Here is a 15,378-nt window from a genome sequence, read left to right on the forward strand (position 1 = left end):
ATAAGGGCATGTCATTCACACTAGCTTCCCAAAGTTATATGGAAAAGACAAATTCTGTCTTCGGAATACAACAAATGCAGCTGGCTTTTGTCAATTCATCTCTTACCTCACAAAAAACTCTTCTGGTAGAGAATCCATGAGGCACAATATTCTTTTGTAAAAGTCCAATGCTTGTACACTGACTTTTACTATTGCTGTTTAAATCTGTAAGGAAAGTAGTATTTTTAGTGGAAAGGTAGGAGGATTACATTCTTTCTCCCTACTATATAAGTAGTACATGATCATTAAATAAAATTTTGAAACTGCTCTAAAAAAACAAAAATCACAGTTTTATCATTCAAACATAAATCACTGTACACATTTTAATATAGTTAATTTATCTAAGCATATTTTACCAATCTGTAATCATATTGATAGACAATGCTGAACACTACATCACCACTTAACACTATATGAAAAGCATCTTTCCTGTTATTTTATATTTCTAGTAATCACTCTCAATGGCAACAAAACAATTGGTTGACTGGGGTTTCTGTGACCATTTCTTTATAGTTAGACATTTAGATTGTTTCTCATTGTTTTATTATAAATAGTATTTTGATAAACTCCACTACCATAAGGCCTTCTCTGTATTTATAATTATTGCCTTATAAGAAAATCTCAGATGTAGAATTCCCAGGTCAAAACATGCTAACATTTTAAGCCTCGTGTACATTGCTAAATGGCTTCTGAAAAGGATTGTACTAAGTTATTTCCAATAGGTAAAAAAGTTCTTGTTTAACACAATCTCAATAGCACTACTCTTTTCTGTTCGTCTAAAAATAACATTTAGCCACTTTCCCCAAAGTTGTGTAACTTATATCTTCATAAAATTAAAAAAGGCAGGATGTAAAGAACTCTTGCATACTCTCTGGCTCAAATATCAATAGATATTGTGGATGTTTCCTGAAAGAAAAAAAAAATACCGAGGCAACACAAATGAAAACCAAAGGGGAATAATATAGAATAGTGTCATTAGTATATTATTAATTTATTTAGCTCTCTGCTTAACTATCCCAGGACCAACTCCTCTCAAGTTAGTCCCATATGATCTCTGTTACCAAGATTTCAAGCCTCCAGACTCCACTGCCTTCTGCTAGTCTGACTTGCCTTTCTGATCCCATTGTACATAAGCCCAGGAATTGTTAGAGCAAACATATGTAAAACTACTTCTCAGTGCATTGGGGCAAAGTAAGAAATGTTGAGGAAAAAGAAAAGAATATGGCAGCAATAATATAAGTGAAATAGACCTACAGTGCCTCGGGCTTGCTACCAAACACAACACTGGGTAGGTTTTCATCTGTTGCCTCTGGACTGCTTACTTACCTCAGCAATTATGTAGCTAGTTTCTCTAAAGGTATATTTAATATACACCCATAAAATTAGATTGGTAGAGATTTTGGAGGCCATTACTAAAGGTAATTCAGCATAGATAATCCCAAATCAAGAGTACATGTTCCACAAGATCATTTGTAAATGACCTATTAAGAATTCAGATTGTATTTACTCAAAGAAACATTGTTTTATGTTCAGTCTTCCCAAAAGCCAAAAAAAAGACAATATGTAGAGAGGAAGAAAGACCTGAACCTCATATGCCTTGAGGTCTGAGTATTCTGGTCTAAAAGCTAAAAAAAGCCCTGAAAGGATCACCTGCCAAAAAAGTATCCCTAATTATAATACTACCTATATTCTGTATTTGATTCACACCAGTCTGAGTTACACAGAAAGTCTTTAGACAAAGGTAATTCTATGCTAGCTGATACTTCTTAATCAAAACACAAATGCAAAGATTCGCACACATGCTGACTTCTATCTAAATTTTTTCATTTAAAACACCTCTTAGTTTCTCCCCCATCCCTAACAAAACACTCTTGCTGTCAGCATTAACCTATGCAGAATCTAGTTCTCCTGGGTAAACTATTTTATTAGTTTTATTCTTATTTTAAAACCTCAATAAGCAAAGACATATGCCTATTTAAATTTACATTCTATTCAAATACCAATGAAAGGCACAACCTAAAGCTAAAAACGAAGCAGAGAGAGGCTGGATAAACCTTGTTATTCTTTCACGCTTAATCAGATCTGGTTCATTTCTTTAATACAGCTGTCTAGAAAAGGACACGGCTTTGAGAATTTTAGGATGGTAATCAAACTGTTGTCTTCCATGGTTTCTATAACCTCCCTGGATAGTTTATTAAAAAATAATAGGTTTTATTTCATATCCAGAGCAAACAAATGTAAGCCTTTTCTAGATAAACAATCCCTTAATTTCCACATATTAAAAGCTCAGACATGAATACCCACCACCCCCCGATAATCTTTCATTTAGCCATTAGTTGTTAATACAGATAACAGGGAGGGTAAAAAGAGGGAGGCAAATCCTCTGGCAACAGAGTAGAGAGGCTGGAAGGCCTCTGTTAAGCTGTTCAGTGGTTAGCTTGAAAAATAAAAGGGTGTAAAATTAATCATTCAGGAGATACCTGGATCCTGAATTAAGAGTTTTAAAAGGCTAATGGCTTTCTTTTTCAGCTTGCTTAAAAATACAACCTGAGCTGAATCTCTGTGATGACAGGTTTCCCAGGAGAGATCATCAGTCCCATGCTGTCCCTGGAGCTAAGCGGATTATGTGTGGCAAACCCTACCAGCAACAGCAGCAGCAGCAGTAGCACTTTACAGCCTCTGTTGGGAAGGAAGGTCTAAGTGCCTAGCAACAGAAAGGAAGTAGCTAGCCTGAAACATTACCACTGTGCTTCTAGAATAATCCAAAGGTTTTTACCTGTCTAGATGCTGAAGATATCCTTTAAACCTCAACCTTTAAACTGCAACATGGGGAAAAGGGTGAACCTAGTGTCCTCTAGTTTAGTCATTTCAATAGACTTTTCCTATCAGTAGGAAACTAAAATCTGACTCTGCCTTCCTGGAACTGAGGAACTGCTCCTACACTGGTACCTATTCAGATTTTGGCTGGTTGACCATAGGGCAAGTTGAAATTCAGTGTCAGTTTACAGCACATCTTTATCTACCAACCAAAATGATTTTATTTGCAGGCTGTCTGAAAAATAAGGTATTACCATTTGTACCTTGATAACAATAAAATACTTTTTTACTGCTCTGAGTTCCCAGCTCCCACTTTTCCTCTTATGAATTAAATTATAACAAACTTTTATTTTATTGTAAAGCTGTGTTTAAAGCTGTGTTTAGTGATACCAAAGTAGGCACAGTTCTTGTTTTTAACTTTTTTATCATTTATTTAAACATTTACTGTGAGGACTTGTAACACCTCCCTAAATTGTATATAAGCACATTGTTTTTAAATCCACCTGATCACATAAAGGCTCTGATTGGCCAACAAATTGACATTTTAATGTGTGGGAGGATATCCCATGAATTTGCTACCCTGGACAGCTCTGGTACTTAGGATCACACAATGCCAAGTAGAAAAGTTAATATCAATGTGTAAAGAAAAACAAAGGAAACTCACTTTTCTCAATACTATTAGCTTGAAAACAAAATAATATACTTCATACTTTTCAGGGAAGGAGTTCAGTTATCCAGAACTTTTCTTATGCCCACTAAAATCAGGGTTTCTCTTTCTTGGCATGACTGACATTTTGGGCTAGATAAATCTTTGTTACAGGAAGTTCTCCTAAACATTTTTAGCTAGGAACTGTGGGGAGAAGCATGTGTTACCTAAACAAATTCTCCAAAAATGAAATACATTCAGCAACTTAAAAATACCACGTTGACACTATGGTTGTTAGACAATAATGAAAAAAGGAAATGAGATGGGATATTAAGGCATGACACATGTAGAGATGATAATCAAGCAGGAAATGGAGGACATAATATATACTTGACTCCATCACCACCAATAATAAAACTTATCCTACACAGATCCAAGTTGATCCACCCATATGAGAAAAATGCCACCCCTCATTATCTCAGGAAGACATACATTTGCAAGAAGGGTTTAAGTGAGAAGGTACATCAGGCTTTTAGTTATGAAGAGTTTCCATTCATATAAAAATTAACTGGCTGCATTAACTTGGTTTCAGTGAAAATAAGATTAATTTTCAACTTCTCCCATATGCTGGGCTCTGGACTATGTATCAATACACATTTGATGTTCACACAGCTCTGAAAGATAAACGTTACTATGTTCCATTTTAAAACTTAAGAAACTGAAGCTTAGAAATCAGTAAGAGTAGAAATTCATGCCCAAGTTTCACCAACAGAAATTCCATATTCTTTCTACTATGTCCCATTAAGTGTGATATTTGACTTCATATAAATTTAGCATGCAATTAGGAACTGAACTAGATAATAATCACACAGACAAACACTCAGAAATAACACTATTTTTGTGACTGCTCTGGTCAGTAAATGATACTGCAAAATTAACCATGCTATCTTAATATTTTGTAATATACTATTCACATTAGTTTTTGCTAAGAGAATTCATTTGTTCAACAAAACAATTCAGAACAATGCCAGATACTATATGTAGTGCTAAAATGAGTAATAATCCTTGTCTAAATACTCTGTCAAAGTTAAAAATTTGGGGGAAGTCTCTAGTTATTTTGACCACATGTCTCTAAAGCAGTAAACCTGAGAATACACTGAAAACATCTGAATAGCAATTCATTTATGAATTATATGTAACTATAGTATTAAAAAGAATGAGATTAAAATAAATATGTTCCAATATTTGTTCTCTTACCCCAAAAGCCAGTTTCAAATATCCTGAGATGTGCACACTCTGCTTTGGATAGATACCACTGTCTTAGAAAATATCTTCGCATTTTAATTCACAAAACAGATATCTATCCATTTCAAGAACTTGTTAATATCTACTTTCTGAAAGATAAGAAATTTAAAAATGAGACATATGTAGGACTCCTCTTGCACAAAGTAGACCATCAATATCTATTAGCCATAATTAAAATGATTACTGTAACTTAAAAGTATGTCACTTTTGCATTTAATATCTACAAAATTGGATTCAGAAACAATGGATAGTACTTGTGTTTAAACAAAATGGCAACCTCCTAATTACAGGTGAAAATGGGGGGGAGGGGGCATTTACCAAAAATATCCAAACTTTGTACTTTTAACCTAGAGTTGACTTCTATGAAATGAATAGAAAGAAAAAAAATCAGAAATTTTTTGAATGGGTAAAAATGTTTATCTTAAGGTTTGGCAAATCTTTTCAAGATTAGCTGAATTTTAATACCTGACAGTTCGGAAAGGAAAAAGAAAAAAAATTATAAAGGGAGAATACTTTTGGTTTATAAACTTTTCTGGCTTTGTGACGAGGACATTACTTAAAACTAGGTGACATTAATTGTACAGGCTTTTTTTCCTGGACCTGCATAAAGGTAAAATTAATTAAATATTAGTATTTGAATTGTTTTAGTCACAGTCGGAACATGGTATCCAAATGACTCCACACCTAGACCTCTGCCAGTTCTACCACTGAATTTCTTTGCCTTGAATCTTTGGAACCTGGGTGAATGGAACTTTTGTTCTACCTAATGTTTATGCTGACTGAATGACCTCCTACTTTTACATTTGGTCTCATGCCCCAATAGAATGCAAGCTCTACAAAGTCAGGAAAAAAGTTGTTTAATTCCTTTATTACACCATTAGTGCCCAGAACACCTGGCACCTTTAAACTCTCAATATTGATTTAAAAAATAAAGGTTCCTATCCTTCTGCACACCTCAAAACCTTTCAAAGCAGAAGAGTGAATTTGTGTGTAGATTAAGATTGCCTTCTTTACTAACCTTAAGTCCTCCTTTATTAGTCAAGAACAGCCCATTGCTACAAGTAAGACTGATCCTTGCAGATAAACTCGGGGTCAAAATAGGGCCTCCATCCTCTAGCAGTTACTTCTCAAGCGTTCTTTGTTGATTCTTCCTCATCTCCCCAACCTCTAAATACTTAAGTACTTTGGTTCAATCATTTCTATCCATATTCACCCTATTACCATTTAGTCTCGAGGCTTTACATTTTTATTTCCAGCCTTAACCTCTCCCTTAATTATAAATGATATATTCAACAGCCCATTCAACATCTCCTGGATATATGCTAGACATCTCAACATACCTGAAACAGAGCGTTACATATCTTTCCCTTCCCTCAAAATAGCTGAAGCAGAGCCACCCAGCCAAATCGGGCCAAGATCAGACTAACTGCAGTTAACCCACAGACTTGTGAGCAAGAAATAAATGCTCATGGTTTTAACTGAGTTTTGAGGTGATTGTTTCACAGCAAATACTGATTAATACTCCACATTATCTAATACTGCAATGACTTACCCTGCCTCTGATGCTTTCCATCCCACTTCCCCTTCTTTTCCTTCACAGCAGCACTTACCACTAACATTTATATATTTCACTTATATGTTTCATTTATAGTCAATGTCCCCAGTTAAAATAAAAGCTCTACTTGGGTGGAAATTTTTTGGCTATATCACTGCGGTATCCCCAGAACCTAGAATCGTACCTACCACTCAACAGTCCATATATAGTGGATGAATGAACAATTGGAGCTGCGTTCATAGCTCTAGTTTAAGTCCCATATTACAACATTTGGTATTCTATAAACTCAGCACTTTTCTCAAAAATATAGTTCATATTGCCATTCAGTCTGACTCATCTAATATGACTTAAACCCTGGTCAGGAGTCATTAAAAATTTCCATTTTCCTCTTCAGTATTGAATATGTGTTTTAAGTTTTTCCAAAAGAAATAAAAGAGCTCGACAACCCTACACTTAGGTTGTAAGATCCCAAGCATCTTTTGTTTAACTCCTTTAAATGTCTTTCCCAAACTATAAACTAGGAAAAATACCTATACAAAATATAAAAGACAGGAATAAAAATTTACAGGGAATAGGGATTTTGTGCCAATCTTTGAAAAATAAAGGAACTGGACACTTAGTATTTTACCCTTAAAAAAAAAAAAATGTGTTCCTATAGCATATTCTATTTCTTTTAATAACACTAACTCTGGTTTGTCTCTTTCCCTAACAAATTCTAAGCTCTCTGAAGGAGAACTAGTACTTAGTAAATATTTGATGAATGAATGTGTATTAGCATTTAAAAAATATATTTACCTGACTGATAAAATGCAGATGCTCATTTTAGCGAGTGTCTTTTAAAATTTTCTGGCATAAATGCACTTCATAAAAAATGTATGGAAATATACTAAGCCTTCAACTTTTAAAAAACTACGAAAAGAACAAATAAAGGAAAAATGTACATATATGAATGGAATTTTTAAAAATTAAAATTAGTAATTTTGAAAAAAAATAAAGCTAAAGTGGGTTATTGAAACTGAATAAAATAGACGAATAGAAAGCCCAACTAAGAAAAAAATACATAACATTAGAATGAAAAAGCAAATTTAAAGCTACAATGAAAAGAAAATGAGAATAACTGGAATACTGATGCAACTTTATAGCAATCATTTTTTAAATCTAGATAGTTGGTATGCTAAAAAATGTCTAGTTGTTTCCAAAATCAACTCCAAAAAAGACAAAAATATTATGAAATCAATAACCCTATTAGAAATACAAACATTTTCTAAAGATCTACCACTAAATAAGCTATAATGCTTAATTTTATAAGCCAGCTGTGTAGAACTCATAAGGATCAGATGATTCTTATGTGATTCTCACTATTCTATAGCACAGGAAAAAAAGATGAAACACTTATGATTCATTTTTCAAAAGTAACATATAACTCAAATTCTGAGAGTAAAAAATTTTTAATTCTTATGAACATAGATATAAAATCCTGAATAAAATATTGAAAGCATAGCAAATAAGTTCATTATTACTACCTGTGTGGTAGCAAATCATTACACCTCTGTCTTTGTTTTTTCATCTATAAAATGGAGAACCTAAGTACCTAAAGCATGGAGTTGTTATAAAGATTAAATAGTAAGTATAAAGTTCTCAGAACAGTGCTTGGCACATGGCAAATGCTCAGTAAGGTATTATCCCAAGAACAAAAGCAACATAACCCATGGCATTATCATTTTTAAGAGAAAAATAAGATACATAAATGTAAACATTAAATACTTTTTTAGCAAACATTTTGGCAAATCTTTAAATAAAACAGGTATATAAAGGGCAAAATCTCCTAAATATTTTAAGGAATATCACACATTGATAGCACAAATTATATTGTCTCAAAATGCTGGTCATTTCCATTCAATTATTAAGACAAAGATGTTTGGTATCACCATGATTATTCCATATTTTGGAGATTACACTAATGCAATAAAGTAAAACAACAAATACTGAAAGAGATGAATTACTTGCAGATTATAAATAGCGAGGAAGTATAAGAGAGTAAGCAAAACTCTATTAAAATTAATGGGATTTTAGTTAGTAGACTGAATAAAAGATGTCCCGAAACTCAGTATCTTGTGTTATAGGAGCAATGCTGAATTAAAATTTTATAGGAAAAAAACAGAACCCCAAAGTTATAAAATTCTCAGGAATAAACTTTTTTTTTTTTAACAGCAATGTGTGATTGCATCTTGTGCACTCCCAACCGGGGACCTGCCCACAACCCAGGCATGTGCCCCGACTGGGAATCGAACCAGCCACCCTTTGGTTCGCAGGACAGCGCTCAGGGAATAAACTTAGTAAGAATGCCATTACGATTATATAGGAAACTATATAAAATTTCATTGAGCATAAAATACAACCTGAATACTTTCTATCAACTACTTAGCAGTACCTGTATCTTCTTAACTACACAAATTCAAAACTTGGAATCCTAGTTTCATCCCTTGTCTTGCTCTACGTGTCTGAACTTAGTCATTACATCTTGCATATTTCACCCCATAAGTAGTTCTCAAATTTGTTACCCCTTTGCTGTCTCTACTTCATTTATCCTGGTTATTAGCTTTTGGAAAGACTCCAGCAAATTAAATATTCTCCCTACTTGTAGGCTTACACTCCTCAAAATCATAACCCATCCAGCTGCCACACCATGTAATCAATCTAAAATACAAACCTAACTAGATCAGGCCCCAGTGTAACACCAGAGGTCACCAATGAATTCTGGATGGAGTCCAAATAATAAGGTCTTCAGTCATGTGCACCCAGCTTCACCTCCTCCTCCTCTTTCTCCTTTTCCCTGTTTGGGAGGTTTAAAATATGGCTGTTTCCCATACTTGGATATGCAATTACTGGGGACTAAAGATGTTAGGGTTTCTCACAGCCATCATCATGGTACACCCTATTACACTTACATCAATTTTCGGTTTTTTTATATTAAAGTGAATACTTTACGGCCCTGCCCAGGTAGCTCAGTTGGTTGGAACACTGTCAGGTGCAGCAAAAGGTTGAGAGTTTCTCTCAGTCAGGCTGTGGATTTCATTCCCGGTGGGGGCACGCATGGATGCAACCAATGTCTCTCTCCCACTCCCTTCCTCTCTAAAATCAATAAACATATCCTCCCTCAGATGATTTTTTTAAAATGAATAATTTATGGAAGCAGTGCAAAATGTGTGTGACTGCTTAAGTTAAAACACAAGATTTCATAGAAAGATGGCACAGCAGGCAGATTTGACCCTTTCCTTAGGCTCAAAATGGGGATGAGGATGATGACACACTTGTCATTACTGGTGAAAAGGCCAACGCTACCAAACTGTTATCACTGCATTTGCCAAGGACCTAAGATGTAATTAACATTTGCTGAGAACGTATTTATGCCAGGCAACAGTCTGCAGGACCTGACGTGACCTCATCTCTACTAATATACATAATCCAGCTACAGTGGTTTCCTTGCTGTTCCTGACACAGGGTGTCAGGCTCCCACTTCAGGGCCTGTGCACTTGCCATTCTATCTAGAAATCTTTTCCCATAGAGAACATGGCTCCTTGAAGTATTTCCTCAAATGTTGCTTTCTCTATCCTGACCTTCCCTTTTCCTTCTTCTCAGTCACCATTACAGTAAAGAAATGGTTGTTCTATTTTTTCCATTTCACTTTCCTATTTTTGCTTATTATTTATTGTTTTCCTTTCCCATACCAGAACATGATAGAAGTTTGTTTTATTTACTGTAGGATTTTTACTTTATTCACCGAATCTAGTGCCTAGACCAGTGCCTAGGACATTGAAGGCTTAATTATTTATTGAATGAACAATCTAATGAAACAGCTATAACTGTTAGCAAGATTTTACCTTATGAAGAGACTGAAGCAGTGAGAATCTACCTATGGTCATACAGTAAAAGTAGAGCTAGGATTTGTAAGCAGACAGCCTGATTCCACTCTCTACCATAACTGCATTTTGCCTTTAATTTATGTAAATTTTATAGGTGCTGATTAGGATGTTTCCCTTACTAGACAGTTCCTTTGGAGCAGGGGATACTTTATATCTTTGTCCTCTGACTGGCAACGTCTAGCCCTTGTTACACCTAAAAAATTACTTGCGTTATGAATAAATGCATAAGAACAGTAATTGTCCAATGATTTTTACATGTATTTCTCAATTGGCTAATTATTTAATCTTTCAGATTTAATTTTAAACTTGACTTTTAATTAAAAAAATACTGTCTTTAAAATGCAGTGATGTAAAAAAATTTTTTGAATTGACAAAACATGATTTCTGACAAATGCTTTAATTACAATAATATGTACCCCATTTTTACAGTTTTCTTCAAACTGGTTTTTAAAGCTTTATTCCACGGTAGTATACATTAAACAAAAAGCTGCAGAAACAGCTATTCGACCCAATTCATAATACACACATGCATAATATTATCTCTGATCAAAACCCACAAACGACAGTGCCATTTCCATAGACACAGGGATTTATAAAACAATCATGCCAGATAAAACAAGACATCTTCACTTACAAAAATTGATGCTAATGAGGACACCCCCGAAGCAATAACTAGCCCAGGAGTCACCCGCAGGTAGCTTTCTCAAATAAGTTTGACGACGACAATTGTAAAGGCACGACAAGCTTGACACAGAATCCCAATGGCTACAGGTTTACTGGGAGAGACAATCAATCCCGGAGAGAAGGGGAATATGAAAGACTTTAAAAAGAGACACCTCCCAGGCCGCCTCAAAATCTAGATCCCAAGTTTCTCCTCAGAGATCCTCACCGTATCTAGACTAGGGGGAAGCGACCATTTCTCGGGTAGAGGAAGAGGCACAAATAAAAACTGGCCATCCAGGGTGAAGCCCGAAGAATCAAACGAAAATACAGCGCACAAACGAAATAAGACCCTTGGCGCCTAACCGCCCCTTCGCAGATTGAGCAGCAATCGCATTTCTCGCGGGATTTCTCTCTTAGCGTGATCTCGGAGCGGAAACCTCGCGGCTTTTCAGATAAGGGGTCTAAAAGGACAGCTCCTAATCCCCTTCACGGAATCTTTGATCTTCTCAACCTAGTCGTCCGTACCTCCCTTCCCTCAATCCTCCTATCCCCATCCCCTCCCGTCATTAAGAGCGGTCCTAAGGACTTCCGGGGATAGACCGGAACCGGAAGCTTCTGGAAGCGAGGGGGTGTGGCCAAGAAAATCAAAAAAGCGCGGCGAAATTCGGAGACCTGACTGCGTCGGGTGGTGGTTGCCCCCCGGCGGGCCTGTGACGGTTCCCGATGGATTCCACAGCCTGCTTGAAGTCTTTGCTTCTGACCATCAGTCAGTATAAAGCCGTTAAGTCGGAGGCGAACGCTACCCAGCTTTTACGGCACTTGGAGGTGAGGGGCTCCAGCGGGGAGGACGAGATATGTTCCCTGTAGTAATATTTAGTCCACGGTTCATCCGGAGTGTAGCGGCCCAAGTTCAGGAAAGAAAGATCAGCTCCCCTCTTCCTCAGCTGTCTTTTTGTATTGGTAAAGAAGGTAGGTGCGTGTCAGCCTTGAATGTCCACTCTTCTTTCCCACCCCTAGGTCCTCCGCGTTGAGGAGGGACGAGAGACTGCTGCAAGTCCTAGGAAGAGGAAGGTTGGGACAAAATTGGGGAATTTAGGCTTTGTTTGTGGTGGTAGAGAAGAAAGTTCAAACGTGTATCTTTTCCCTTGCTTTTTATTTTGGTATTTCCATCGTAACAGCCCTGATGGAATATACAGGGATTCTCGGGAGTGAAAGTGATAAAGAGTGATGATTAAAACTTGTTTTATCCGTTGTCTCTTAGGTAGTTTCAATCTGAACCCGTTCCTTACTTCTATTTTAAAAATTCATGTTGAACACGAGCCTGAAAAATATTATTTCAACTTTCTCTGAACTAAGTAATTTTATTTACAGTAATCATAACCTTTTTTCTTTCCCAGTATATATTGTTCACAGTTTTTCAGTCCTAAAGTACTGAATTGTTTTCATTAGTTCCCACTGATTTGTGCCTAGAGTACCTATTCTGTGCTATAACTTTTTGGCTCTTAACCTGCTGTCATTTGTTAGGCATTCATGCGATTCCAACCAACATTGACCTCAGTTTAATAAAGGGCAAAGAAGCTCAAATCTCATTTTAATGTTTTCTGTTGCAGCTTCAATTAACATAGAATTGAACATAATTTTAAAATATAGTCTATTTTTTAATGTTAACCCTGTGATAAAACGTTAAATTACCAAAGATTAGGAAAATACTACAAAGAGAAAACAGTTGTTACGGGTACAACAACATCAGTTGGTGAAACTGGAGTGCTTTAAATATGCCTTTGTTCCCTCAAGCTTCACTGAGGGAACAAGCTCCTTACTGAGGTGCCCATCTCCTAAGCACATTTTTTTTTTTCATTCATTACCTCAACAAATTTCTGCAAACAATGATGATAGTGTTAGTTGTTAAATGCTAATGCTTTACTTCTCAGTCAGGATAGAACGGTATGTTAGTAGATCCAGAAGCCACAGAACAAACAGGGCTGTTAGTTTTACTTAAGCTAAAGGAGGTAAGTATTAAATATTAATTTTAAATATAACCTGTCTTTGAGAATAAACAGGTATGTTTTGAATCTGAGCACCATTTTATCATGAGTTAAAGGAGACTTCAAGGAATTTGTGGCTTAAAGATTTGATACTGTGTTCCAAACTTTCAAGAGGTTCACTGAAAATCTTATTTCGTTTAGAGAGATAATAGATATTCTGTGAATACAATGCAATCTTAACTAAATAGCATGGTAGTTTCTTTTAACATATATGTACACTCAAGTAGCTACCAGCTGTATCATAATATAAAATATTTCTGGCTCCCATATAACATTTTTTCAGTTGTTACTGCTCATTAATTTCAGATAAGTGGATTTATAAAATACATTTATATTTGGCTTCTTTTCACTCAGTATAATCTGAAATTCATTCATGTTGCACACTATATTCTTTTTTTATTTCTGTGTAGATTTCTGTTTTATAAATTCACCAGTTTATAGTCTGTCGAAGGGCATTTGAGTTGTTTCCAGTTCTGGGTAGAATTTCAATAAATATATTGTAAATATGTTCATACTTTTTTTTGCAGATAAAAGCATTCATTTCTCTTATACTTTTATAAATAGAAGTGGAACTGTTAGGTCGTATTGTTTATGCTCAGTTTTACTTGAAACCGTTAAGCAGTTTTTCACAAGTTATACCATTTTACCCTCCTACCAGCAATATGTGAAATTTGCTGTCATTCGCAGATTTTTAAATTTCAATCATTTTGATGATACTAATGGTAAATATCTTTGTGCATACCTCATGAGAGCAACACCTGAGGATACAAAGAGAGATGGTGGTTCTGTGAAAGGAAATTAATTATTCATTCTGTTATTTGGCTGTACTTCTACTGCTAATTTTTCTTTATAGTCCCATGCAGAACCTGAGCTTTGAATTCTTTTTGATTGGCAGAGCTGAACTGGTCTCAATCTTGATGTATTTTCTTTTTTTTTTTTCACTTCTGACTATTTTTTTATTGTTATTCTGTTACAGTTGTCCCAGTTTTTCCCCCTTTGCCTTCCTCCACCCATTCGCCCCCCGCCCCCGCCCCCGTCAGTTCCCACACTGTTGTCCTTGACCATGGGTCATTCATACATGTTCCTTGTTTAGTTCCTTCCCCTTCTTTCCACCATTACCTCCTCCCTCCTGCCTCCCCTCTGGTCACTGTCAGACTGTCCAATGTTTCCATGCCTGTGGTTATATTCAATCTTGATGGTTTCTCATAGCACTAATCTTACATAGTGATTTTGAGCATGGATTCAGAAACAATGAATCCCAGTTAGGCTACTGTCTCATTGTGTGCCTCGGTTTACTCTTCTGCAATATAGTTAGCACCTACCATGGAAATTATTATGAACATGAGAAGAATTAACATACATAATATACCTGAGTTAAGTGTTAAAATATTAGTTATTACTAAAATTAATTCTATTTGCATAAAACGTTAAATCTGTATGAGCAAAGAATATAATTTATACAGCAATTTTTTAATTTTACCTTGTCTCAAATAATTATTACATGTTAGAGTATTTAAAGCAGGAAATGTCTCAATCTTCTAGGGGGCTATCTTTATAAATAGGCAAAACGGCAATGCTCAGAAGTTTTCTTACCACAAAATATCTTCTCTCAATATCTGATTTCACCTTGGACCATTTTTCAGTCTTACAGACTTTTACTTTAATGTTAAAATACAAAATCCTTGGGAAAAGATATTCTGAAGCTCCCTTACCAGCAAAGCTTTAGAAGAAAAACTGACACCTGGGTGAGGGAATAAAAGGACACAAAAATAAAAGATTATAGGGATGCTAAAGCAGCCTTCTTAGACTTGATCTCTTAAAGTAAAAACACTTAGAACGTATTTAATCTAATTCTAAAGTAACTTTTTCCCCTTTCATAGAAAAGATACGCTTATTAATTAATAACATTCAAAAAACATTTTGAGTATACTTGGCTGTCTGACAACTGTTTTCAGCCTTCAATTCCAACTTGACCTTTTTGAGTGGAAAGGGGGAGGGTGTTTTATAGGGTTATAAAAGAGAAGTAAAAAATGGATAACCAAAAAATAAAGTTTGTCTATGCCTGATATGGCTACTTAAAATTTTTTTTTATCTTTTTTCTAATTTCTCAGCTCAGCTATTGTCTTTGAGAGGGATCAGGAATAATCACATAGTTAATCTTGTAGCTAAGCTGTTGTATTTAGCTACTTTTCACTTTCTATTGACTCCCTCAAAGTAGGTACAACGAATGTACTGGAATTCATTTATTCAAAAAATACATTGGTAGTAGAGCATTGATTTGTTGTTGATTGCTTCATGGAGTGTTAAGTGTTGTAGGAAAGATAAATATTACTAGGCCAGTAGGGAAGATATATATTGCTAGGTTGTCAAAAGTTTGACAGTTTA

The 15,378-nt window shown here is 35.4% G+C and overlaps 2 protein-coding genes across 2 annotated transcripts in view; one reads left to right on the plus strand and one right to left on the minus strand.

The window, feature by feature from the left end:
- Positions 1–11,444, minus strand: part of DZIP3 (DAZ interacting zinc finger protein 3) — a 112,128-nt gene extending 100,684 nt beyond the window's left edge. Inside the window, exons 1-2 of the mRNA XM_054577330.1 lie at positions 11,175–11,444; positions 107–204 (exon numbers count right to left, since the gene is read on the minus strand). Of these exons, the coding sequence (XP_054433305.1) occupies positions 107–138 (32 nt within the window). The 5' untranslated portion in view covers positions 139–204; positions 11,175–11,444. The remainder of the gene's footprint in view (positions 1–106; positions 205–11,174) is intronic.
- Positions 11,445–11,671: 227 nt separating this feature from the next.
- CIP2A (cellular inhibitor of PP2A) overlaps positions 11,672–15,378 on the plus strand; it is a 39,245-nt gene continuing 35,538 nt past the window's right edge. The window contains exon 1 of the mRNA XM_054577239.1: positions 11,672–11,773. Within this exon, the coding sequence (XP_054433214.1) occupies positions 11,672–11,773 (102 nt within the window). The remainder of the gene's footprint in view (positions 11,774–15,378) is intronic.

The sequence above is a fragment of the Pteronotus mesoamericanus genome, unplaced genomic scaffold, assembly GCF_021234165.1.
Source record: "Pteronotus mesoamericanus isolate MK-2021 breed Mesoamerican mustached bat unplaced genomic scaffold, CSHL_Meso_final contig_42, whole genome shotgun sequence".
In the NCBI taxonomy this organism is placed as follows: domain Eukaryota; kingdom Metazoa; phylum Chordata; class Mammalia; order Chiroptera; family Mormoopidae; genus Pteronotus; species Pteronotus mesoamericanus.